Here is a 25,896-nt window from a genome sequence, read left to right as displayed (position 1 = left end):
CCGAATGATTTCGGGTGCCAATTAGTAAGCGGCTCGCATGTCATTAAATATTAGGGCATTGACGTTTGAACAAAAAAGTGCGAATATCAATTCTGTTATTCTGACCATTCAATCTAATATTCGAATAATTTTGTCATCACTATATTTTTTGTTTCAATGAAGCCTTCTCCCAGCTAAATTCCAGTTAAGGTAGGAAGTGTTGTCACTGATTAGCATTGAAGACTGCACTAATCTAACGAAGCTTTATGCACATGAATTTTACCCCGTTATCTCAAAGCGCAACTCAATTTTGATTCCATATTGGTAGGGCACTCTCATTGACTGCCTGCACATTTGAGTCGCGTTCTGAGAAAACTGGGCATAATACATGTGCGTAAAGTGTCGTCCCAGATTAGCCTGTACAGTCTGCACAGGCTAATCAGGAACGACACTTTCCGCTTTATATAACATTTTTCGTTGAAATTAAGTTTCTTCTTAGCAAAATCCAAGTGAGGTGGAAAGTGTAGTCCCTGATTAGCCTGTGCGAAGTGCACAGGCTAATATGGGACGACACTTTACGCACATGCATTATGCCCAGTTTTCTCAGAACAGGACACATATTGGTATTGCAGGCCCCACCTGGTATCCGTCCACAGATGTTCAAGACCCTGATAGGCCGTGGCCACCATGAGTTCTCCACTAAACGACAGCAGGATGCACAGGAGTTCTTCCTTCATCTTCTCTCTGAACTGGAGGTAAATATGTGGTCAAGTAATAGACATATTCAGGTTGTGTTTTTGCTTCATCTTTTCTCTGAACTCCAAGGTAAATATGTGGCCAAGTAAAAGGCAGATTTGGTAAAAGTAGACTTCTCTGCATAAAGTGTTAACAATAAAGTTGACATTTTCAGAGCAATTATTCCTGAAGAGCCGTAAATTGTTTTGTTAGGACCAGTCCAAAGTTGACTGTATAGTTTTGAAACTGGTCAGATGACATTTTCTCTTACTTTTCTGATCTTGCGTTTATAGTCTTATTGCATAAATTCCATGTATTTATGATACATCTATGATATATCTATCTATCTATATAAATTTATATCTGACATAAATTAGAAAATCTAGGGGTGTGTTGATTGTTGCACAAAATACAAAATCAGGGTATTTTTCCTCACCATGACAAGGTCCAGTATCAAATGAATGCACACCATTCTGATTGAGAAACATAATGACATGTAGTGGTCCTATATATCATTCCATCCTTGATATGTAATAACATGAGTCGTGTTCTGAGAAAACTGGGCATACTGCATGTTCGTAAAGTGTCGTTCCAGATTAGCCTGTGCAGTCTGCACAGGCTAATCAGGGACGACACTTTACGCTTTTATGAACTTTTCGTTAAAATGGAGACTCTTCTTAGCAAAAATCCAATTTAGGCGGAAAGTGTTGTCCCTGCTTAGCCTGTGCGGACTGCACAGGCCTATCAGGGACGACACTTTACTCACATGAAGTATGCCCAGTATTTTAGAACACGACTAATATCATTAACCTGTACAATTTCAGAGGTACAACCGTGGCAGGTTCAACCCCAGTGACTGTTTCAAGTTCCGTGTGGAGGAGCGGGTAGAGTGTTCGGTCTCTAAAAAAGTGAAATACACGGAGAGATATGACTTCCTGCTGCCTCTTCCTGTACCCATGGAGGCAGCTACTAATAAAGGTATTAGTGGGGGGAGAATGATTTTACTTCAGAATAGAATTAATAATCACACTGGTAAAACAGGCTTCATGTATGAGTGTAAGGTGTTGCCGCAATTTAGCCTGTGCAGTAGGCATGTGCTAATTGTGAATAACACTTTCCGCTTTTATTGTAGTTTTTGTTTCAAGAAAGATTTTTCTTAGCAAAAGTCCAGCTAAGGTGGAAAGTATCGTCCCTGACAAGCCTTTGTGGAATGCACAATTTGGGACGACACTTTATGCACATTCATTTAACTCCTAGTTGTTCCAGAACGAAACTTAATTGTATTGAACTTAGATATGATTTAGCCTTTTTTCAGCAAGTTTCCTGGTTTAAGTGCTAATATTGCTATTTCTTGCTGCCGTTCTCTCCTAAGGCAGTTTACAGCTGACATGGTTTGTGCACTTAGTACTTGTAAATCAGATCATCCAAGAAAGTTCTATGAGTTCTATAGTGTTTCCTGTGGCTCCTGTGGCTATGTCCAAATTGGAGTATTTTTTATGAACATTAAGATTAAAGATCCGTTAACACAGTTAAGTGTACTGCTCCACATAAACTTTCATTTTTGCACGCTGTCATTTCATATTGTTTTTCTTGCTGAATTGCTAAGAGCAAGACATTCCACTTATTAATAACGTTATGATAATTAGTTAAAACTACTTCATGCTTCCGACGCTGCCCAAAACCAATCTGCCATTAGCTTGTAAATGTTCTGATATCGTCGCTGGGATACGTGTATATTGTCCAACAAAAAAAACACAAGAATTTTGTATCTCATTTAATCAATGTTAGCAGACCACATTAAGTATTAAAATTTTGGCTATTGCTATAATGAACACTGATGTTTTTATGGTAAAATGTTATTTTACGAAATATTTAACAAATTATTTGTTGATTGTAAGTGTTAATGGGGCTTTAAATAAACAATGCTTTGTAGTTTAATACTTTGCGATATAATGTTTTATAAAACTAGCTCAAGGTGTATAGCCTCAAGGGTAAGGGAAAATGACTATACTAAAATTTTAGAAACCTTATAATTCTTCCATTTTTTCTTAAAAAAGGAGACTATTACGAGAAAAGCTTACACAATTTTTTGTTTAAGAACTGAAATTTATAAGATGATGTCCACTTTTCAGAAGCTGTGTTGGCATGGGAGGCTAAGAAGAAAGAGATGGAGAGCTTGAAACGGACCATGTACGGCAATTTATAATGAAATAGTGGTAGCATGTAGTCCTAATGGTTTTCAAACACTTTTTGTGCCTTAACATTATGTTGGGTGTCTAGGGCTATATTCTTCACTAGTTATGCTAAGCTTGTAATGTGTATTAGAAATATACATGCATATCCAATGCTTTCCTCTTTTTTACAACTTAATAATTGCTATTTTAACATTGTTTGCTGTGTCAACATAAAAAACATTCATGAAACATGCAAACAAAGTTTGCGTTATTATTGCAGAATGTATGGTCTGGTCATATCAGAAACTACGTAATCGAAAATGTACCCAAACCACTGTTGGCCATAGATAAATTTATAAAAGTCAGAATTAAATGCACTGAAAATGTGTTTTGTTAATTCCAAATTTATTGGAAAACATTTTGCCTTGATTTTCCTAAAACAGATACTGCTTACCAGTCCTCTCATTCACGGATGCCAGTTTCTCTGTCTTTCTGTAGAGATCCCAAGGACATTGTGCGGCCCCATATCCCTATGCAGTCCTGCCTGGAGATGTTTGGAGCCACGGAGGTGGTGGAGGGATTCTACAGCAGTGCTATCAATGGCCATTGTGCTGCCAACAAGTACGCCTAGCATTAAAATTATATAATAAAATGAGCCTTATTCTGGATAAACTAGGCTTAGTGCCTGTGTGTAAAGTTTAATCACAGATTAGCCTATGCAGTTGACACAAGCTATTCAGGGTCAACACTTTGGGCTTTTATGGAATCTCTCATTTTAAGAAGGTCTCTTCTAAACCAAAATCAAGTGCAGGCGGAAAGTGTTGTTGCATACTGCACAGGCTAGTCTGTGATGACACTTCATGCACAGGCATTTAGCCCAGTTTTTCAAGGACATGACTCATATTGATCTGTCACTTTTGTTGTTCAGGTAAGTCTGCTTTCATGTGTAAGACAGTGCTCTTGTTCCCCATGTCAGCAAACATGTTTTGCATGCAGCAACATCAACGCCACTTGTGCAGCTGACAAGTAAACCTAGCTGTTACAACACTGTTGCTTAACAAGCCACTTGATTATTGGCTCCCCCTTTTTATGCCATCAATACCACTTGGATTCACACAAGAAGGTGAAGCTGTGACAATGGTATCATTATTAATATTATTTGCAGTTGATGGGTATAATAAAAACTATTACACTCCTAGGATAGTGTTGTGAACTAATAACTAATTATGAGGTATGGCATCACTATTCGAGAATGACAATATTGACTAAACCTCAAAATGTGCCTTAGATATTTATTATCCCCAGCCAAATATGACTGAATTAACATTATAAAATATTTTTTCAGACTGCTGTGGCAAATCTTAATAAATTAATTTTGCACATGTATCAAGTTTTGTTTTCAAAGAGTGCAACGCAGAAACCAACTGGATGCAAAACACAAAACATAATGAAATAAGGATATGAACTTGATTCACCAACCTATAATGATAAAGGCAAAGTATTGTAGGACAAAACCTGTTTAAATGCTCATAAGTCTCTAAAATTTCAGACAGAATTTCAAAAGCTGGACAGAAAACATAATTTCAAATTGAAGACATACTTAGTTTACATGACTCCACAATGCAGACAACATGATATCACATTGGAGACAGCATGATTTCACATCACAGACAGCATGATTTCCAATGGCAGACAACATGATTTCCAATGGCAGACAACATGATTTCCAATGGCAGACAACATGATTTCCCATTGCAGATGTTTCACATTGCAGACATTTCACATTGCAGACATTTCACATTGCATATGTTTCACATTGCAGACATAATATCACATTGCAGACGTGATTTCCCATTGCAGACAGACTCGGCTGCTCAGCTTCCCAGATTACCTGGTGGTGCAGCTTAAGAAATTCACTGTGGGCAATGACTGGGTACCCAAAAAGCTAGGTAAGGCATATGGATAAAGATAATAAATTTGTTCAATTCTGCCTGCTAGCTCAGTTTTGTCCATTGGAGAGTGCTTAGGTACAAAGTAAAGAATCTTATATTGGTTGTGTGCTTATTGGTCATTAAATTATTTCTTTTATCCCATTTTCAACGCGACATTGACGGTATAACACCTTATGGAATATACTAGCCTGTATTCAACACTGTGGGATATACCTGTCACGTGCCCTGTCATGTGCACGGACTACTTTTTACTTTACCACTGAATGATTTTTCATAATTAATAAAGTCAAGAAAACTTTAGCTTCAAAATTATATGACCTTCAACCTTTAAATCTAGTCATATGACATAATTTTTTGCCATCCGTATAATGAATCAGCTGATTGATGGCATCATAAAATAAAACTTATTGCGTCATTTTCCCCACGATTTATTATAAACGCGACTTATTTCACATGTACATGTACTGTATATTGACATACGGTATTTGAATTGTCAATTTATCACATTTTTTTCCTTATTTCGTGTAATGTGCATTGTTTATAATCCATGCATATACTTTTGACATTTAAGAATGTACAACAGCCATACAAATATCGCACAATTCATAAATAATCTGCAATATTTGCTATCCGATTTAATTCACGTTAAGCATAGAGCTGTGTAAAGTATAAGATGGTTAAAATAGCACCACACTGGAATTCGGAATGTCCCATTTTGTACACAGGTATTTATCCACTGATATATCTGTTGTGTAATGGAATGTTTTCCATTCTTTGTGTATTTATATATTAAATTATTTTCTTGTACACAATAAGGGCATTTATCATAGACAAATAACATTGTGCAAGTTTAAACATAATTATGTTTGTATGCAGAAATCTGCAAATGCATCCGAGTTTACCAACGGCTATTATTTAATGAACTGCTCCAGTTCATTTTAACAGCAGTAATGTTCATAGAGTACATGACGTAGCGTGTGACGAATAAGAAAGTTTAACGAATTCATTTGAAAATAGTGATAGGATGGCATAAGGGTCTTTATTTAACTATGCTAAAATAATTATTACAGACCCTAGATGCAAAATCGCCAATTATTGAGTTAAATGGATTATGAGATGTATTTTAAAGGATAATTAAAGGTAAGATACTAGTTCGAAAGTGTTATGGTTTTTGTTTGTACTTTTGTCGTTAGTTGCAATAATCCAACTCTCAGCTATTGACCCTCCGGGTCCTGTACGTATGTCCTCATAAAAGCTCAGAGCATTCAAGAAGAACTACTTTTGTCGTTCCCTGTTTTCGGGGAAATGATTTTAATGCGGGGGCCATTGATGCATTGGATCACACACGGCATTCCCATAACATTATATAAAAAAAAACACGTTCTGCACGCCCTTAAATTCGTCGTCCGAAGTCGGAAAACAAATTGCCCTGCATATTAAGTCAAATTAAGTGTCAGTCGCTGCAATTGTCTGTTTACTCGTCGATAGTGTACATGTAGAATCTATGTTGACATCGACATCATTTTGTCAGGAGCTGAATCGCCGCCATATTGGATTTTGATCATTTTCTTTCGAAAATAAATAGAGAATACTAGGTTAGCATTGAATACAGAGAAGTTTATGTTGCGAGGCTTAGAACGCCAGGAGCGCGAGCCTTGGCGAGCGCTTTCGGTGTTCGAGCCGAGCAACATAAACGTCTCTGTATTCAACGCTAATCCTAGTATTCTATTTACCCATTTGATTTTTTCTTTCAACGTGACATTTAATATAACTAGATCTAATAACCTTAGCCTAACAATTATTTTAATAAATTCTTAAAAATCGCTTAAAATCTAACGAATGTAACCATGCGTAGTGATATAAATGTATTTGTTCTGGTACGCAAAATAGTCTTTAAAAAATTCACACACAAACTGTAAAACTAGTAAAAATATCACCATATGCCTCGATTCAATTTTACGCAGCATGCGAATTGTAACACATTACGACCGCGAAAAGAAGATTTAACTTGAATATAATTCATTTTATTTTCGAAAGAAAATGATTAAAGTCCAATATGGCCGCGATGTCAACATAGATTCTACATGTTCACTATCGACAAGTAAACAGACAATTGCAGCGACTGACACTTAATTTGACTTAATATGCAGGGCAATACATTTTCCGACTTCGGACAACGAATTAAAGGATGCGCAGAACGTGGTTTTTTTAATATAATGTTACGGGAATGCCGTGTGTGATCCAATGCATCAATGGCCCCCGCGTTAAAATCATTTCCCCGAAAACAGGGAACGACAAAAGTAGTTCTTCTTAAATGCTCTGAGCTTTTATGAGTACATACGTACAGGACCCAGAGGGTCAATAGCTGGGAGTTTGATTATTGCAACTAACGACAAAAGTACAAACAAAAACCATAACACGTTCGAACTAGTATCTTACCTTTAATTATCCTTTAAAATACATCTCATAATCCATTTAACTCAATAATTGGCGATTTTGCATCTAGGGTCTTTAATAATTATTTTAGCATAGTTAAATAAAGACCCTTATGCCATCCTATCACTATTTTCAAATGAATTCGTTAAACTTTCTTATTCGTCACACGCTACGTCATGTAATCTATGAACATTACTGCTGTTAAAATGAACCAGAGCAGTTTATCAAATAATAGCCGTTGGTTAACTCGGATGCATTTGCAGATTTCTGCATACAAACATAATTATGTTTAAACTTGCACAATGTTATTTGTCTATGATAAATGCCCTTATTGTGTACAAGAAAATAATTTAATATATAAATACACAAAGAATGGAAAACATTCCATTACACAACAGATAAATCAGTGGATAAATACCCGTGTACAAAATGGGACGTTCCGAATTCCAGTATGGTGCTATTTTTACCATCTTAAACTTTACACAGCTCTATGCCACAGGTGGAAGTAACGTACCCAGGATAGTATTTTATATATATTTTTTTAGGAGCCCAATATATTCAAATAAATATATAAAATCATGTTTAATGAGAAAAATTTTGACAAAGAGCCATGAAAAAAAATCCCCACCCTCTATTATTGGAATCATAACAAGGTTATTAACTAGAATTTATCATAGACCTGTCTTCGCTGGCCGCAAAAATGTCAAAAGTAGCTTTAATCAAAAGCATCCATTGATCCTCCTATGGGCAATTGGACAACCTTTCAAAAAAAGTTCACTTCAAAAAACTCTGTCCAGCCGTTAACTCACAGTTGGTCGATAACCAAGCAATATTTCCAGTCCGTATGTCAACCCGAATAAATCTTCGACAGACTTTCAAACAATATTTTTGAGTTTTTGCCCCTTAATCGATAGCTCGCGTCCTATTCCTTTGAAACAACGAAGCGTGTCAAATAATGCATGAATATGCAACCACTTACCCCTAAAAACTAATTCCAAAATGTTATATTTTCTTTGCAACAACTGTTTGAACTCTAAATTTGATTTACTTGAAAACGAAAGTAGCTAGCGCTCTTGAACCCGGCTTAGCAGTGAATTACACTGACAGAGCCAGGCACATAAATATCCAATCAACAACAACAACGATGTTTTAATAAATGTAAATAAATGAAAAATACTTATCATTCTGATTGTATTGGAATAAGTTTTGAGGGGTAAGTGGTTGCATATGCATGCATTATTTGACACGCCTCGTTGTTTTAAAGGAATAGGACGCGAGCTATCGATTAAGGGGCAAAAACTCAAAAATATTGTTTGAAAGTCTGTCGAAGATTTATTCGGGTTGACATACGGACTGGAAATATTGCTTGGTTATTGACCGACTGTGAGTTAACGGCTGGACAGATTTTATTAAAGTGAACTTTTTTTGAAAGGTTGTCCAATAGCCCATAGGAGGATCAAGGGATGCTTTTGATTAAAGCTACTTTTGACATTTTTGCGGCCCGCAAAGACAGGTCTATGATAAATTCTAGTTAATGACCTTGTTATGATTCCAATATCAGAGGGTGGGGATTTTTTTTTCATGGCTCTTTGTCAATTTTTTTCTCATTAAACATGATTTTATATATTTATTTGAATATATTGGGCTCCTAAAAAAAAATATAAAAAACTACTATCCAGGGTACGTTACTTCCACCTGTGCTCTATGCTTAAAGTGAATTAAATCGGATAGCAAATATTGCAGATTATTTATGAATTGTGCGATATTTGTATGGCTGTTGTACATTCTTAAATGTCAAAAGTATATGCATGGATTATAAACAATGCACATTACACGAAATAAGGAAAATGTGATAAATTGACAATTCAAATACCGTATGTCAATATACAGTACATGGATATGTGAAATGAGTCGCGTTTATAATAAATCGTCAATTTTTTTGGGAAAATGACGCAATAAGTGTCATTTTATGATGCCATCAATCAGCTGATTCATTATACGGATGGCAAAAAATTATGTCATATGACTAGATTTAAAGGTTGAAGGTCGTTGAATTTTGAAGCTAAAGTTTTCTCGACTTTATTAATTATGAAAAATCATTCAGTGGTAAAGTAAAAAGTAGTCCGTGCATGTGACAGGGCACATGACAGGTATATCCCACAGTGTTGAATACAGGCTAGTATATTCCATAAGGTGTTATACCGTCAATGTCGCATTGAAAATGGGATAAAATGAATTATATTCAAGTTAAATCTTCTTTTAGCGGTCGTAATGTGTTACAATTCGCATGCTTCGTAAAATTGAATGGAGGCATATGGTGATATTTTTACTAGTTTTACAGTTTGTGTGTGGATTTTTTTAAGACTATTTTGCGTACCAGAACAAATACATTTATATCACTACGCATGGTTACATTCGTTAGATTTTAAGCGATTTTTAAGAACTAATAAAAATAACTGTTAGGCTAAGGTTATTAGATCCAGTTATGTTAAATGTCACGTTGAAAAAAAATCAAATGGATAAATAGAATACTAGGATTAGCATTGAATACAGAGACGTTTATGTTGCTTGGCTCAAACACCGAAAGCGCTCGCCAAGGCTCGCGCTCCCGACGTTCTAAGCCTCGCAACATAAACTTCTCTGTATTAAACGCTAACCTAGTATTCTCCATTTCTCCCCATAAACTTGATTTAAAAAGTGCAGTTGTCTGAAACATTAACTTGCATAAGTTTGTGCACTTAGTACTGGTCAATCAGTTGAGCCATTAAAAAATTTTGTAGATTAACTAACTACCAGTGAAATACTGAAATACTAGTTAAACCCCACAATCGTGAAAAAACATTCATAGATATTTAGATTAAATAGTAACTTAATGCCCATAAAAATCTTTTGGCAATGTCAATATTAATTCAGTTTCCAAATGTATGCAACTATTGATAAAAACTGCCTTTCTTTATCTAAATACTGAAATACTAGTCAAATCACATAATAGTAAAAAAACAAACAAATTTTCATAGATATTTAGATTAAATTGTAATTTAATGCCCATAAAAATCTTTTGGTAATGCCAATGTTTACTCAGTTCCCAGATGTAGGCAACAATTGATAAAACTGCTTTTCTTTTTCAAAAAAAAAATGCAAACACATTTAAGGCTTTTGTATTAAGATGAGAGTAATTGCAATTCATTTTGCCAGAAAGAGTACAGTGGAACCCCTTTAAACCGGACAACCCTGGGGCTGAGAGCAAATTACGGTTTAGAGAGGATTCCGTTTTAGAGGGGACATTGACTATCTAACTTTCAGAAAGTCAATTACATAGCCTAATGTGGAAAAAAAACACTTTCAGCAAATTTTAATAGTTTATTTACATATGTCAGCAATATCAGTCACAACATAAATCAAACAGTGCACCCTGAAAAACAAACTTTTTTATTCATGTATGCATTTGTTAGGTGAATTTGCTTGTTTCGCACGATATCCCCATCGTCGATTTTCCTACCCTATATTTCTCTGACAGCATCTTTAGTGTAGGTTTAGGGAACATCCCTGACTCTTTTACCAATTTGATTTTGTCTTGTAGAGACAATTCCACGCGCATTCGCTTAGAAGAAGGTTCGGACATTTTTAGCTCATCTATTTTTTGAAAAAAAATTATGAGCTATTGTCATCACCTTGGCGTCGGCGTCGGCGTAGGCGTCGGCGTTGGCGTTGGCGTTGGCGTCGGCGTCCGGTTAAGTTTTGCGTTTAGGTCCACTTTTCTCAGAAAGTATCAATGCTATTGCATTCAAACTTGGTACACTTACTTACTATCATGAGGGGACTGGGCAGGCAAAGTTAGATAACTCTGGCGTGCATTTTGACAGAATTATGTGCCCTTTTTATACTTAAAAAATTGAAAATTTTGGTTAAGTTTTGCGTTTAGTTCCACTTTTCTCAGTAAGTATCAATGCTATTGCATTCAAACTTGGTACACTTACTTACTATCATAAGGGGACTGGGCAGGCAAAGTTAGATAACTCTGGCATGCATTTTGACAGAATTATGTGCCCTTTTTATACTTAGAAAATTGACAATTTTGGTTAAGTTTTGTGTTTAGGTTCATTTTATTCCTTAAGCATCAAAGCTATTGCTTTCATACTTGCAACACTTACTAACTATCATAAGGGGACTGTGCAGGCAAAGTAATGTAACTCTGACTGGCATTTTGACAGAATTATGTGCCCTTTTTATACTTAGAAATTTGAAAATTTGATTAAGTTTTGTGTTTAGGTCCACTTTATTCCTACAGTATCAAAGCTATTGCTTTCATACTTGCAAGATTTATGAACTATCATAAGGGGACCGTGCAGGCAAAGTTATGTAACTCTGACTGGCATTTGGACGGAATTATGGGCCCTTTATACTTAGAAAATTGAAAATTTGGTTAAGATTTATGTTTTGGTCCACTTTACCCCTAAAGTATCATAGATATTGCTTTCATACTTGGAACACTCACAAACTATCATAAGGGTACAGTAAAAGGACAAGTTGCATAACTCTGGTTGTCATTGTTACGGAATTATGGCCCTTTTTTGACTTAGTAACTTTGAATATATGGTTAAATTTTGTGTTTCGATCCACTTTACTTCTTAAGTATCAAGGCTATTGCTTTCAAACTTCAAATACTTACATGCTATCATGAGGTTACTGTACCTGGCAACTTGAATTTTACTTTGACCTTTGAATGACCTTGACTCTCAAGGTCAAATTATTAAATTTTGCTAAAATTGCCATAACTTCTTTATTTATGATTAGATTTGATTGATACTTTGATGAAACTACTCTTACCTGACATACCACAATAGACTCCACCCAAACCATCCCCCGTGCCCTCCCCCCCCCTCCCCCCCTCCCCCCCCCTCCCCCCCCCCCCCCTATTTTTTTTTTTTTTTTTTTTTAAGATCATCTCACAAATGACCACCACACCCTCACACTATACCCCCACCCCACCCCCCCCCCACCCCACCCCCCCCCCAATTTTTTTTTTTTTTTTTTTTTTTTTTTTTAAGATCATCTCACAAATTACCACCACACCCTCACACTATACCACCCCCCCCCATTTTTTTTTTAAAACGGTTATGTTTGAAATACCGTCCAACCATCGCACCCAAACCCCCCCCCCCCCCCCCTCTCCCCCCCGATTTTTTTTTTTTTTTTTTTTTTTTCGCTTTTTTGGAAGATAATGTAATAAATGTCCACAACCCCACACTATGCACCCCTCTTCACTCCACTCCTCCCTCCTTTGTGATTGAAAATGAGAGTCCCTTCACCTTTTAAAAGAAAATAGATGAGCGGTCTGCACCCGCAAGGCGGTGCTCTTGTTAGTCTTAGTTATCTTAATTACCAATTTGAAAATCTAAATGACTATCTTAATGCAACTGCACCAATAACTCTGCAAATCACCATTTTATATGACACTTAATTAGCAATTGTAATGAACAACACAAAATTAAATATCATTAAGATTATTAAAATTTAGCACGGCTTCCTACATCAAAAACAAAACACACTAAAGGACTCTATGTTTGTTATCAGTAATTATAATCAGTATTATCACCTCTATTGATCGATATGTACATCACAGGACAAGTATCTTTAAATTGTTTTGCAATTTTTACAGTTTGCAATTTTTTCGACCACCTTTATTAATTTCACGCGTCTTTAATCGACTATTCACAACTTTTTGACACGAGGTCTATAGTGTAATAAAACGGCCCTGAGCGGTTTAAAGAGGTACAATTGCGTATGGAATGACCCAATTTTGATCCAAAGAATGACCGGTTTTCGGAATTAAGGGGATTCCGGTCTTGAGGAGATATTTTACGCATTGTTTTATAGGGGGAAAAATGGGACCGGACAATCTGTCCGGTTAAGAGAGGATTCCGGTATAGAGAGGATCCGGTTAAGAGGGTTTCCACTGTAGTAACTTTTCATTAAACAACTATACCAAGCTTAAGTTACAACTAAATGTGAAATATACATGGCTCAATTACTCACACTTAATACAAAAATAGAATCCACATAGCTTGAAATTGTACAAACAATGCTATGTACACTTAAATAGAAATTTATAAGCAGAACTGGACTGCAGGTTACAAGCAACCAGTCAGTCACAGGCAGTCATTCCAATCCTGTAGACAGTCCAGTGGGTTCAGTTCTCTCCCAGGAATCAAGCTCTAGTAGTAGTTCTCTTACCCCGTCTATACATGAGAATTTTCCACCTAGCAGACCTGTACGCCAACGTTGCCCACAAGACAGGTTTGGGGTATGGCAATTTGCACAGACTGCATAGTATTTTGTTTAATGTATCCATTTTGTTTCAAATTTCAGATATTCAAGTTTGGTGTTTTGTAACCTCTTATGATTGCATGTAACCTACTGAGTCCAGTTCTGCTTATAAATTTCTATTGAAGTGTACATATCATTGTTTGTACAATTTCAATATATGTGGATTCTATCTTTGTATTAAGTGGAAAGTTGAGCCATGCTTGTTACCATGGTTATATTAACATTTTTCAACAAGATACAGAATATAGTATCCTTTTGTATTCTGAAATCATTTAATTGTCATTTTTGCAAATTTTATTTTTGCAAGGATTGATCTTACATGTTTAAAGATCAATTTCTACTTTATTTGGAAAATATCTTTGAAAAAAGGTGTTATATATTGTTATAGATGTCTCTTAAATTGAAAATAATACTAAATATTGTACAAAAATTGTATCATTCTTAAATGAAAATGGTGAAAGTTTGTTTTTTTGTTCAGTGATTTTGAACAGACACCATATTAACTATTTGCATTTGTCTATTTCATTTAAATAATATTTAATATGGGAATTTTTCATTTGAATTGTATGAAAACCATAATTGTATTGTTTAAAACTTTTGTTTGTTTGTGCATCAGATAAATTTGTTTAAAGTTTTTATGAATTTTAAACATTTTCCAAGTTTGTCTTTTTCATTTGTTACATTTTTTCATGAGTTAGTCACGTAACGTGGGAGACAACTCTTCTAAATCTTGCATTTAAATTTAACAGTAGTTACTCCCCTTTGACTATTATGTTTTTCATAATAGTACCATGTTCTTGTGTGTTTCATTTATGTGTTAAGTGTTATTCGAGGTTCGATGTTGTTTTTAAGCATAGGTGCGTTTACGCACCTATGCTGATGGTATATACCACATTTCGAAAATCCACATCGATTGGTTGCCCTTTATGAAGCCTTACCTGATAAAAAATCAGACGAAATATCTATTTAATTTAGTATATGGTCATTCTTACAAAAATTTTTTGGAAACATTTTTCTAACGTTTTCTTCCAAGAATATTGCTGACACCGTTTTTAGTGAATTTTTCTAAGACCGTTTTATGTTAAAAAATCTTCTTATAACCTAAAACAAATTTCGTTCGTAAAACAATTCTGTCTGCACTATAAATCTCAATCTCCTACGCAGTGGCCTCCCTTATACTAGAAGTTACTGACCGGGCTAAGCAAGGGAAGTAACTGCTGTGAGGAGTTTCTATAAAAATCTGCATTCAGAAATCTGTATTCATAACTCAATCTGTTGTTCACCTCTGCATCTAATGCTTACCACAAGTTTAACGACAAATTCTTGACCCAGACGAATAGGGTAGCGTCTATTTTCATTTGTGAAAACAATAGTTCGATACAGATCTGTCCGTGCTTAAATTTTGAAAGGCTTGGGTAATTATTGTTCATAAGCGTTTCAAACACTGATGTAAATGGAAAGATTATCTATTTAAATAGTCGGTAATTGTTTGAAATTATTGATTTGAGAAATTCGCGGATGGCGATATCGAACTACATTATACCACGTGACGCCATTCTTCCCTGTATCTTGCACCTATGCTTTTAACGCCATCGGCGCTCTCGTTTTTATAAGGCCTGCCCTATTTATCTTTCACTTAGTTCGTGCCTTCTATTAAATTGTAATTGTTGTAATGTTTGTAATTACAAAATATTTATTTCCTCTCCTGGGAATAAGTTTTTTTTTTTAAGATTAAATGTCTGGAGACATTTTGAAGAAGGGAGGGACTGTGTAGGATAGGTCATCCTGTGTTACTGTATGTGTCTATGTCTCATGTATTAGGGTTTATGTCCCTTGTCTTGTATGTGTCCATTTGCTTCTCTTGTGAGATTCAGTCCCTGGTCCTGTGTGCGTCCAGCCATGTACTGTGATGTCATACTTGTTTTGTCCAGTGAGAATGTGAATTATCAAATAAACAAGATTTGTATTGGTCAGTTCCAAAACCCTTGCAAAATTCAGTGAAAATTACTGACCATGCTTTCCTTTGCTTCTAGGCTGTCGAAAGACACACTTGTTTTAACACTATTGCTGTGTTTTCTTTATCTACCAACCTGGTGAGTTTGAAATTATTTGTATTTGCATCTATTTATTTGTCTGCATTGCAAATATATCAGTATATGAAATATTGTACAGCTGTATTTGTGTTTGTAAGTTCGTGGCGTGTTTAAATTATGTTATTTTGTTTGTACTTGTAGGTTTCTGTATTATATATTATATATATATGTATATAAATATATATATATATATATATATATATATATAATTCCCGATATACTTTCGGGCTCATAAACATCTGAACCTTGGGTGGGCGTTAGTTGTTTCCAACTCCTACCCCACTACATACATAAAAAAATATAAGATGTTTCAAATAAAACTTCATTAAAAATAAAACAACAATAAAGATACTGCTTTGTACAAGTCAATCAACTTTGAATTATGTAAATACAAAAATAATATAAGCAACTTAATTCAGTTATTAAAAAACAGTACATCAACATATTATATAAGAAGCTACTTATGTCAGTTATGAGAAAGACAAACATTCATTCAAAGATTTACTTATGTTTGTTTATGTCCTTGTTTCAGATATATCTCTAGACGTTCTTCAAGACCTTGATCTCACTCCACTACGGGGACATGGTATGCAGCCAGGGGAGGAGAACCTGCCTGAATCAATGCCTGCAAACAGTATGTGCCACATAGGTATTTTTGATGGGCGTTTTTTGGTTGCAGCTCAATAACTCACCAAGTTTTCATCTTATCATCATCATTTCTGAACTTGTTTGTTGGCATTAAAAGTAGGCAAATTTTAATAATCAGTCAAATGTCTTTAAGCATTTGGAGTTGTGGTCATCGACTATCTCAAATTTTGGCTCTGTGATGAATTTAACTCAACCAGTTTTCATCTTATTGGCAACAAACTTGCTGAAAATCTGAACCATTATAACAAGTGTTTCAACAGTCTCCCTAACTTTAAGGTCAATTTTTTTTCTTCAAAACAGCTAGAAAATTTCTGTCTCAGCCTTTACTTTGCCATATATTTACGGCTTTTGAAATAAAGTGGCTAAACATAAAAAATCATAAAATGATGTGTCACACATTAAGTTTCTGACTGAACCTAAAAGTTCAAAGTCACACTTCGAGTTCAAAGGTTATCAAAGACAAAAGACATATCCCTAATGACCATTATGTTGAGATGCCCAACATGTGAAACACGTTTCTCCTTATATCAAAGATCAATGTCACACTTAGATCGGACTGTAACTTTGCAATTCTAAAATAACTTACATTTAAAATTGTGTTGTTCAAATTTTATGGACATATGGTTTTAAGTGCACACTTTGGTGCATAGAGTTATAAGGAGGGCATTTGATTTTATGCTTTCTTGTTGCTGATTTGACTGTGCAACTAGTGGAAAATAATAATTTACTGTTCAATTGTGTTTTGTAGCCAGTGTGAGCCTGGATGAAGTGATGGTGTCCCAGCTGGTAGAGACAGGGTTCCCAGTGGAGGTCTGCAAGAAGGCAGTGTTCAATTCTGGAAATAACGGCTTGGAGGCCGCCATGAACTACATTATGGAACACATGGACGACCCAGGTGAATTGAATGTGTAGAGTTTGTTGTGTTTCATGTTTTTTGTGTGAACATTTATTATACCATTACAACTGGGAAATTAAGAATGTGTTGTTGCTTAACATATTGTCAACATGCATTAGATTAATAGTTTGTGGAGAATTCTTGGTATCTAATGTTTCTGTTTTGTAAAAATAATCAATAACTGGGAAATTAAAAGTTGTTGTCTCATGAAACATGGACTGTTCAGGTAAAGTCATCTAGGGTATGTTGCTTCTGTTTTTGTTAAAAATCATCTGAACCCTTTATACTGGGACTCATAATTTTCTGTCTCATGAAAAATGGAAGACCCAATTACAATTGGTGTTGATTTCTTAAATCAAGTGCTGTTGTTTTTTCGTCACCTACACCCTTAGAAATAAACCTTTTTCAGTCTTTACATATGTCTCTAGACATATCTGATCATGTTTTTTGCTATTAAAATCATTATCTAATTATTCACACTAGTATAAATAATCCAATTAACTTTTATCGTGGGCGAAAACGATAATTTAAATGTCAACTAATACCAAGCACAATAAGAATCTCGAATTTCATGAAGGTGATTCAGACAGCAATATTGTACAATAAATTAATATTCAAAATGAGGATCCATTTGTAGTCTCATCCATGAAATCCATAAGCATTTATACCAGACAAATAAAAATGAGATTACAGAAGTATGTGAATTTAGTTGTGTGTTCCTCAGATTTCATGGGGACTCCATTCGTGCCTCCAGGGTCAGAGAGGTCAGAGTTCAAGGCCAATGAGGAGGCAGTTGCCATGGTGATGTCCATGGGATTCACAGCTGCCCAGGCAACCAAGGCCCTCAAAAACACAGTAAGCACTGAACAATGTGTTTTGAAATTGGTTATAACAATGTGAACTGGTAAAGTTTTTAATAACTTTCCATCACAGCTCCTGGTTTATGTTTTTAAGCCACATTTAATAAACTTATTTGTATTAAACACCAACCTAATATTTTTAATGTTCTTTAGAAAACAATCTTCAAAAAGTTGTATAGCAGTGATAGAAATTAGTGGTTGCCTGTTTGCCCAAGGTAAGTAGATTCAGATCTGCCTGTCTGGGCAATATACTGTTTTAAGTCAGATTTTTACCTGTATATATTGCATATTTATATTTTTTATTTTTTCCTGGATCACAATCTTGAAGGAAAACATGTATTAGATATTATCTTTAACATGAAGTTCTTGGATAACAAGAGGTCTTAGATTGGGTATTATCTTCTATATGACTTTCTAGGATAACAACCTTGAGTGAGCTTATATACTTGGATACTATCTAAAATATGACTTAACTATCTAAAATATGACTTGATAATAATGTTTAGATGGTTTATATTGGATACATTTCTACAATGTTGCTTTCTATGCTAACAACCTAGAGAGGGCTGTAGAGTGGATATTATCTACAATATGACTTTGCAGGATAACAACCTAGAGAGGGCTGTAGAGTGGATATTATCAACAATATCACTTTGCAGGATAACAACCTAGAGAGGGCTGTAGAGTGGATATTATCTACAATATGACTTTGCAGGATAACAACCTAGAGAGGACTGTAGAGTGGATATTATCTACAATATGACTTTGCAGGATAACAACCTAGAGAGGGCTGTAGAGTGGATATTATCTACAATATGACTTTGCAGGATAACAACCTAGAGAGGACTGTAGAGTGGATATTATCTACAATATGACTTTGCAGGATAACAACCTGGAGAGGGCTGTAGAGTGGATATTATCTACAATATGACTTTGCAGGATAACAACCTAGAGAGGGCTGTAGAGTGGATATTATCTACAATATGACTTTGCAGGATAACAACCTAGAGAGGGCTGTAGAGTGGATATTATCTACAATATGACTTTGCAGGATAACAACCTGGAGAGGGCTGTAGAGTGGATATTATCTACAATATGACTTTGCAGGATAACAACCTGGAGAGGGCTGTAGAGTGGATATTATCTACAATATGACTTTGCAGGATAACAACCTAGAGAGGGCTGTAGAGTGGATATTATCTACAATATGACTTTGCAGGATAACAACCTAGAGAGGGCTGTAGAGTGGATATTATCTACAATATGACTTTGCAGGATAACAACCTAGAGAGGACTGTAGAGTGGATATTATCTACAATATCACTTTGCAGGATAACAACCTAGAGAGGGCTGTAGAGTGGATATTATCTACAATATGACTTTGCAGGATAACAACCTGGAGAGGATTGTAGAGTGGATATTATCTACTATATCACTTTGCAGGATAACAACCTAGAGAGGGCTGTATAGTGGATATTATCTACAATATGACTTTGCAGGATAACAACCTAGAGAGGGCTGTAGAGTGGATATTATCTACAATATGACTTTGCAGGATAACAACCTGGAGAGGGCTGTAGAGTGGATATTATCTACAATATCACTTTGCAGGATAACAACCTAGAGAGGGCTGTATAGTGGATATTATCTACAATATGACTTTGCAGGATAACAACCTAGAGAGGGCTGTAGAGTGGATATTATCTACAATATGACTTTGCAGGATAACAACCTAGAGAGGGCTGTAGAGTGGATATTATCTACAATATGACTTTGCAGGATAACAACCTAGAGAGGGCTGTAGAGTGGATATTATCTACAATATGACTTTGCAGGATAACAACCTAGAGAGGGCTGTAGAGTGGATATTATCTACAATATCACTTTGCAGGATAACAACCTAGAGAGGGCTGTAGAGTGGATATTATCTACAATATCACTTTGCAGGATAACAACCTAGAGAGGGCTGTAGAGTGGATATTATCTACAATATCACTTTGCAGGATAACAACCTAGAGAGGGCTGTAAGGTGGATATTATCTACAATATGACTTTGCAGGATAACAACCTGGAGAGGGCTGTAGAGTGGATATTATCTACAATATGACTTTGCAGGATAACAACCTAGAAAGGGCTGTAGAGTGGATATTATCTACAATATGACTTTGCAGGATAACAACCTAGAGAGGGCTGTAGAGTGGATATTATCTACAATATGACTTTGCAGGATAACAACCTAGAGAGGGCTGTAGAGTGGATATTATCTACAATATGACTTTGCAGGATAACAACCTAGAGAGGGCTGTAGAGTGGATATTATCTACAATATGACTTTGCAGGATAACAACCTGGAGAGGGCTGTAGAGTGGATATTATCTACAATATGACTTTGCAGGATAACAACCTAGAGAGGGCTGTAAAGTGGATATTATCTACAATATGACTTTGCAGGATAACAACCTAGAGAGGGCTGTAGAGTGGATATTATCTACAATATGACTTTGCAGGATAACAACCTAGAGAGGGCTGTAGAGTGGATATTATCTACAATATGACTTTGCAGGATAACAACCTAGAGAGGACTGTAGAGTGGATATTATCTACAATATGACTTTGCAGGATATCAACCTAGAGAGGGCTGTAGAGTGGATATTATCTACAATATGACTTTGCAGGATATCAACCTAGAGAGGGCTGTAGAGTGGATATTATCTACAATATGACTTTGCAGGATAACAACCTGGAGAGGGCTGTAGAGTGGATATTATCTACAATATGACTTTGCAGGATAACAACCTAGAGAGGGCTGTAGAGTGGATATTATCTACAATATGACTTTGCAGGATAACAACCTAGAGAGGGCTGTAGAGTGGATATTTAGCCATGCTGATGAGTTGGACAAGCCCATGGAGACTGAGGACCAATCAGCTGCCCCGGCCCAGCCCCAGTGTAGGGATGGCAACGGAAGTGAGTGTTGTAGACTCTCAGTCAGTTAGTTATCTCTGAAATATTACTATGTGTTTAGGTCACAGTGACACATATGTGCAATATTATTAAATATTACCAATGGCAAGCAGAAAGAGGCAGATGTTTATTCAGATTTTCTAGAAATAACAATTTATTTAAAAACTGTTCATTTTGCTTTGCTTTGGCAAAACTAATCCTTATTGAAATAAAAACACGTGAAGCGTGCATAAAGAATGAGATCCATTCATCAAATGTTAAGGTCATGTTAATAGGTTAAAGGTGAAAATCAGTCTTATTTTTACTGAGAATGACTTGGTTTTTCATTGAGTTTCTTTTCTTTAAGTCTTTATAAGCCAGGCCATGAAGAATATTTCCAGAGCCAGACAATCCACTAGCCCTTTACTTTCTAGCCCTGCTTCTCGTTTTGATGACCTTTCTTTCTGTTCCCTCTCCACCACCTTGCAGATATTTTAAAATAGAACCCTTTTCCATGCTGAGTTTTCATATTTCAGACGAACTTTAACTGAAAGACACGCTTGATTTACAAATGGTTACAATATGGTATTTTTTGGCTAAGGCTTCTGATCATGAATTATTCTGTTTATTAATAATTGTTTTTTTCTGTTTATTTTTAATTAAATATAAGAAGTATTATAATGAACCAGTTATCTATTATTTTTTATTGATATTTACATTAAAATGACATTATATTCTTCACGGAATGACCAATATATTTAAGTGATTTTTTCACTTTTAATCGATTAGCTAAGAGCACTGACACCTACGAAAAGAGCGCAGCCGATTTCGAGAATTATTTTTACTGTGCCCGTGACGTCGTTTTTCATTGTCAAAACGAACTTTCAGTTTCTTTGTGTACTAAACCTTTTTTTTGTTCGTTCGAAAAATTGTTCGCAATTTGTATCAAAGAGGAAGGAGTTCTGGAACTGAATATATATTTCTCAACTTCAAAAACAGCACTCGCCTGGTCAGTCAAGTATTTTACAAACTTTACTCGCCCGACCGTCAACTTCACTTGCATATGCAAGCATTCGAGTGGATTCTTTGAGGCCTGTGAGCCATATTTCATTCATGCATTAGATATTCAGGTCAAATGTCATTTTGAGACTTCAAATTAGAAAAACTCTTTTATGGAATGGAATCGGTTTTATGACTTTATTGAATGTTAGTCTCAACATAACGAAATGTTTTGGTCCTAATGAGGATTTTCAGTAACAATGTCAAGGCCATGTTTAGAGGTCAAGCAGCTTCATGAAGCATCCTTAGGATCTATAATATTCTACCAGATATAGCTTATTAGTCCCCTACCAGTGAAACAGAAGGGGACTCACGGTTTGCACTCTGTGCGTCTGTGAGTCTGTCTGTCACACTTTTCTGGATCCTGTGATAACTTTAAAAGTTTTCATATATTTTCATGAAACTTGAAACATGGACTTATGGCAATATAGAGATTATGCACGTCATTTCATTTTGTTCCTACGTCAAGAACTCTGGTTGCTATGGCAACAAATAGACTAGAAATATTGCTGAAAATGGTGGATCCTGCGATAACTTCAAAAGTTCTTCATATTTTTTAATGAAACTTGAAACATGAATATATGGCAATATTGAGATTATTCACGTCATTTCATTTTGTTCCTACATCAAGAATTCTGGTTGCTATGGCAACAAATAGACTAGAAATATTGCTGAAAATGGTGGAGTTTCACCAGTAGGGGACTTTTATTGCTTTGCAATAGTCTTGTTTGAACTAGAATTTTTACATGCCACAACACAAAACAGTAAGACAATGGCAACACATTAATGTAATGCCTGACAAATGTTTGGATTTTGTCAGCCATTATGTTTTCTGAGAAATCTGAGATGTTCAACAGTTGGAAGAGCAAAGTTTCTGACTAATTGAGTCGATAACTGACACATTCCAACCTAATTGGACAATGGCTTGAATGATACCTATGGTGTCACAGAGTCTATTACATGTACTGTGAATATAATTGAAATCTGTTCTTGTCCTGTCTCCATTCCAGTGTTAATAGAATAACATCCAATGTGATAGATTTAATAATGTAGCAATCTTGTTTAATACAGCAAACCATGCGAGAATTTACTTATTTTTATGCCCCCCTTCGAAGAAGAGGGGGTATATTGCTTTGCTCATGTCGGTCTGTCTGTCGGTCTGTAGGTCGGTCTGTCCGTCCACCAGGTGGTTTTCAGACGATAACTCAAGAACGCTTGGGCCTAGGATCATGAAACTTCATAGGTACATTGATCATGACTCGCAGATGACCCCTATTGATTTTGAGGTCACTAGGTCAAAGGTCAAGGTCACGGTGACTGAAATAGTAAAATGGTTTTTGAACGATAACTCAAGAACACATACGCCTAGGATCATGAAACTTCATGGGTAGATTGATCATGACTCGAAGATGACCCCTATTGATTTTGAGGTCACTAGGTCAAAGGTCAAGGTCACGGTGACCCGAAATAGTAAAATGGTTTTCGGATGATAACTCAAGAATGCTTATGGCTAGGAGCATGAAACTTCATAGGTACATTGATCATGACTGGCAGATGACCCCTATTGATTTTCAGGTCACCAGGTCAAAGGTCAAGGTCACAGTGACAAAAAACATATTCACACAATGGCTCTCACTACAACGGAGAGCCCATATAAGGGGGCATGCATGTTTTACAAACAGCCCTTGTTAAGATGTAATTTGATGCTTTCCAAGTTGTTTTCAGATATTTACTTCTATTAAGATTTCAATTTGTGCTAAAAGAAGGAAATAATCATTCATAGAACACCAAGCTAGTGCTTGAGTTTTGCCAAGCCTTGCTTAATAAACTAAATAAGTCTTATATCACTGACCTAGTATTGTCCATGTATCCTTAGAGTACAAGCTTGTATATTTTGTCAATCACATGGATACTTTGTATTCTCCATTTATCTTTCAAGCTCTAATTGACGGATGGGACAATTATTAATGAAAAAGCATGCTCTTGGCTGATTTTAGCAAAGTCTCGCTTAAAAAAGTCAATAATTCCTTTTTTAGACTGACTTTGTGTCCTCAATGTATCTTTTAGAATACAAGCTAGTAGCGTTCATCAGTCACATGGTTACCTTGTATTCTTGATGTATCTTTCAGAGTACAAGCTAGTAGCATTCATCAGCCACATGGGCGCCTCCACCATGGTGGGCCACTACGTGTGTCACATCCTCAAGGAGGGACGCTGGGTGATCTTCAATGATGAGAAGGTAGCACTGTCAGAACACCCGCCCATGGATCTTGCCTACCTCTACCTGTACAGGCGTGTCTGACCGATAGAGAGGCTTATCTGAGATCTGAGAGTCGGTAGGGGCGGGGCGGAGAATTGAGTTTTGGAACAAAGAGTTATTTGGGTTGATTGTCTATTGCAGATTTCAATTGCAGATTAATAAAAAAGTATTGAAGTGCTTTCCTTTATGAAGGCCTGCTGCTTGTTTAAGTTGGAACCAAGATTTGTTTTGAAGATTATTTTGCAGATGTGTGTTTTGAAAAGCCTTTAAAAGGCCCATTGCTTGTGCTGGTCAAAGACTTTTAAGTCATATGTAAATCAGCCTTTTTTGAAAGTCTGTTTAGGGCTTAAAAGTGTTAACAACATAAAACTGTTAATTTTTTAGTTTATTGTATGAGCTTTTTTAAGCTTCACTGCCTTTTCAATCAATGGTGTATATTCAATTCTTAAATGAAAAAAATAATGTTCACTATTAGGCAAATGAGTCTTATGTATTTGTAATAGCAGACAACTTAACACCTGAAGTGAAATGAACTTCAACAACATTCCTTAGTCTGAATATGACAAAATAGAAATTCCATGAGGTCATGAGTTGATTTTTTTTTTAAATTTAAATCTGAAGGTTATTTTAACATTGAGTTCCAATATTCATTTGTTCATTCAAAGACTGACCTTGCAAATGTGCGTTTCGTTAGCATTTATGCACTTAATTTTGGATATGTGTGCAATGTATTTTAATAGACTCAAACTCTTTGTTTTGTCATGTTTCATAGTTTTGATTTACTTAGATTTATGCCTAGTAAAACGATAAGTATAATTATTATCTGCAAATAAAAACAGATACAAAATAACTTTCTAAAAGACAAACTAGTTATAAATATAAAAACTGTCATATTTTCTTTCAAATTGGCAAAAATGACATTTCAGAAATGTATCTACGTTTTTTCTGTTGATTCAAATCATTTGTGTTTTTATTTTCAATAAACTTAATGTTTGCCTGTACCTCACAGCATCACATTGTGTTCTTGACTGTTACACATTATGTTAGCAATGCTCTGAGCAATTTGTTTTGTTTGTTGTAACATTTTAGGATTCTAAATATTGTCAAGTTAAATATAAAAAGATGAACACTTTTTTCTGGTTCTTTATTGATTTTTTCGTTCAAGATCTGTTTACTGTTTCATGACAAACACAACATAAGATGCAAATGTTAGGCTCATCAAACCTCTGTGTAATGTTTTGTAAATAGTGCGCATACCTTGTCATGGCAACATAAAAGATAAGATATTTTTGTTCATCAAATGTCGTTCTTTAAGAAACGCAATGTTCATAACAGAAGCCAATTGACACAATAAATGTATTGACTATCTTAAAGGAACCCTCATGTTGGGAATAGTTCTGAGCTGGTGCAGACATAAGAGTTTTTGATTGTCCTCAATGTGTTAGAAATTTCGAATTCGGACATAAGTTATTAAATAGAACTGAGGGATTTGAAACTCCGAATAAGGCATAGTTGCATCATCATGAGCATGATGT

The 25,896-nt window shown here is 35.5% G+C and overlaps 1 protein-coding gene across 5 annotated transcripts in view; it reads left to right on the top strand.

Moving 5' to 3' along the window:
• Nucleotides 1-24,496, top strand: part of LOC127882060 (ubiquitin carboxyl-terminal hydrolase 5-like) — a 49,721-nt gene extending 25,225 nt beyond the window's left edge. Inside the window, exons 11-20 of one of the 5 annotated variants that reach the window (XM_052430467.1) lie at nt 612-734; nt 1,539-1,692; nt 2,847-2,904; nt 3,387-3,509; nt 4,749-4,837; nt 16,229-16,330; nt 17,093-17,239; nt 17,964-18,094; nt 20,943-21,066; nt 24,231-24,496. In XM_052430467.1, coding sequence (XP_052286427.1) covers nt 612-734; nt 1,539-1,692; nt 2,847-2,904; nt 3,387-3,509; nt 4,749-4,837; nt 16,229-16,330; nt 17,093-17,239; nt 17,964-18,094; nt 20,943-21,066; nt 24,231-24,403 — 1,224 coding nt within the window. In that variant the 3' untranslated portion in view covers nt 24,404-24,496. Of the gene's footprint in view, nt 1-611; nt 735-1,538; nt 1,693-2,846; nt 2,905-3,386; nt 3,510-4,748; nt 4,838-16,228; nt 16,346-17,092; nt 17,240-17,963; nt 18,095-19,542; nt 19,576-19,710; nt 19,744-20,942; nt 21,067-24,230 lie in introns of those variants that run through there. The other 4 variants (XM_052430465.1, XM_052430468.1, XM_052430469.1 and 1 more) reach the window with 4 other exon arrangements.
• Nucleotides 24,497-25,896: the final 1,400 nt, after the last annotated feature.

The sequence above is a fragment of the Dreissena polymorpha genome, chromosome 5, assembly GCF_020536995.1.
Source record: "Dreissena polymorpha isolate Duluth1 chromosome 5, UMN_Dpol_1.0, whole genome shotgun sequence".
In the NCBI taxonomy this organism is placed as follows: domain Eukaryota; kingdom Metazoa; phylum Mollusca; class Bivalvia; order Myida; family Dreissenidae; genus Dreissena; species Dreissena polymorpha.
The sequence above is the reverse complement of the archived record's forward strand: the minus strand, read 5'-3'. Positions and strand labels throughout refer to the sequence as shown.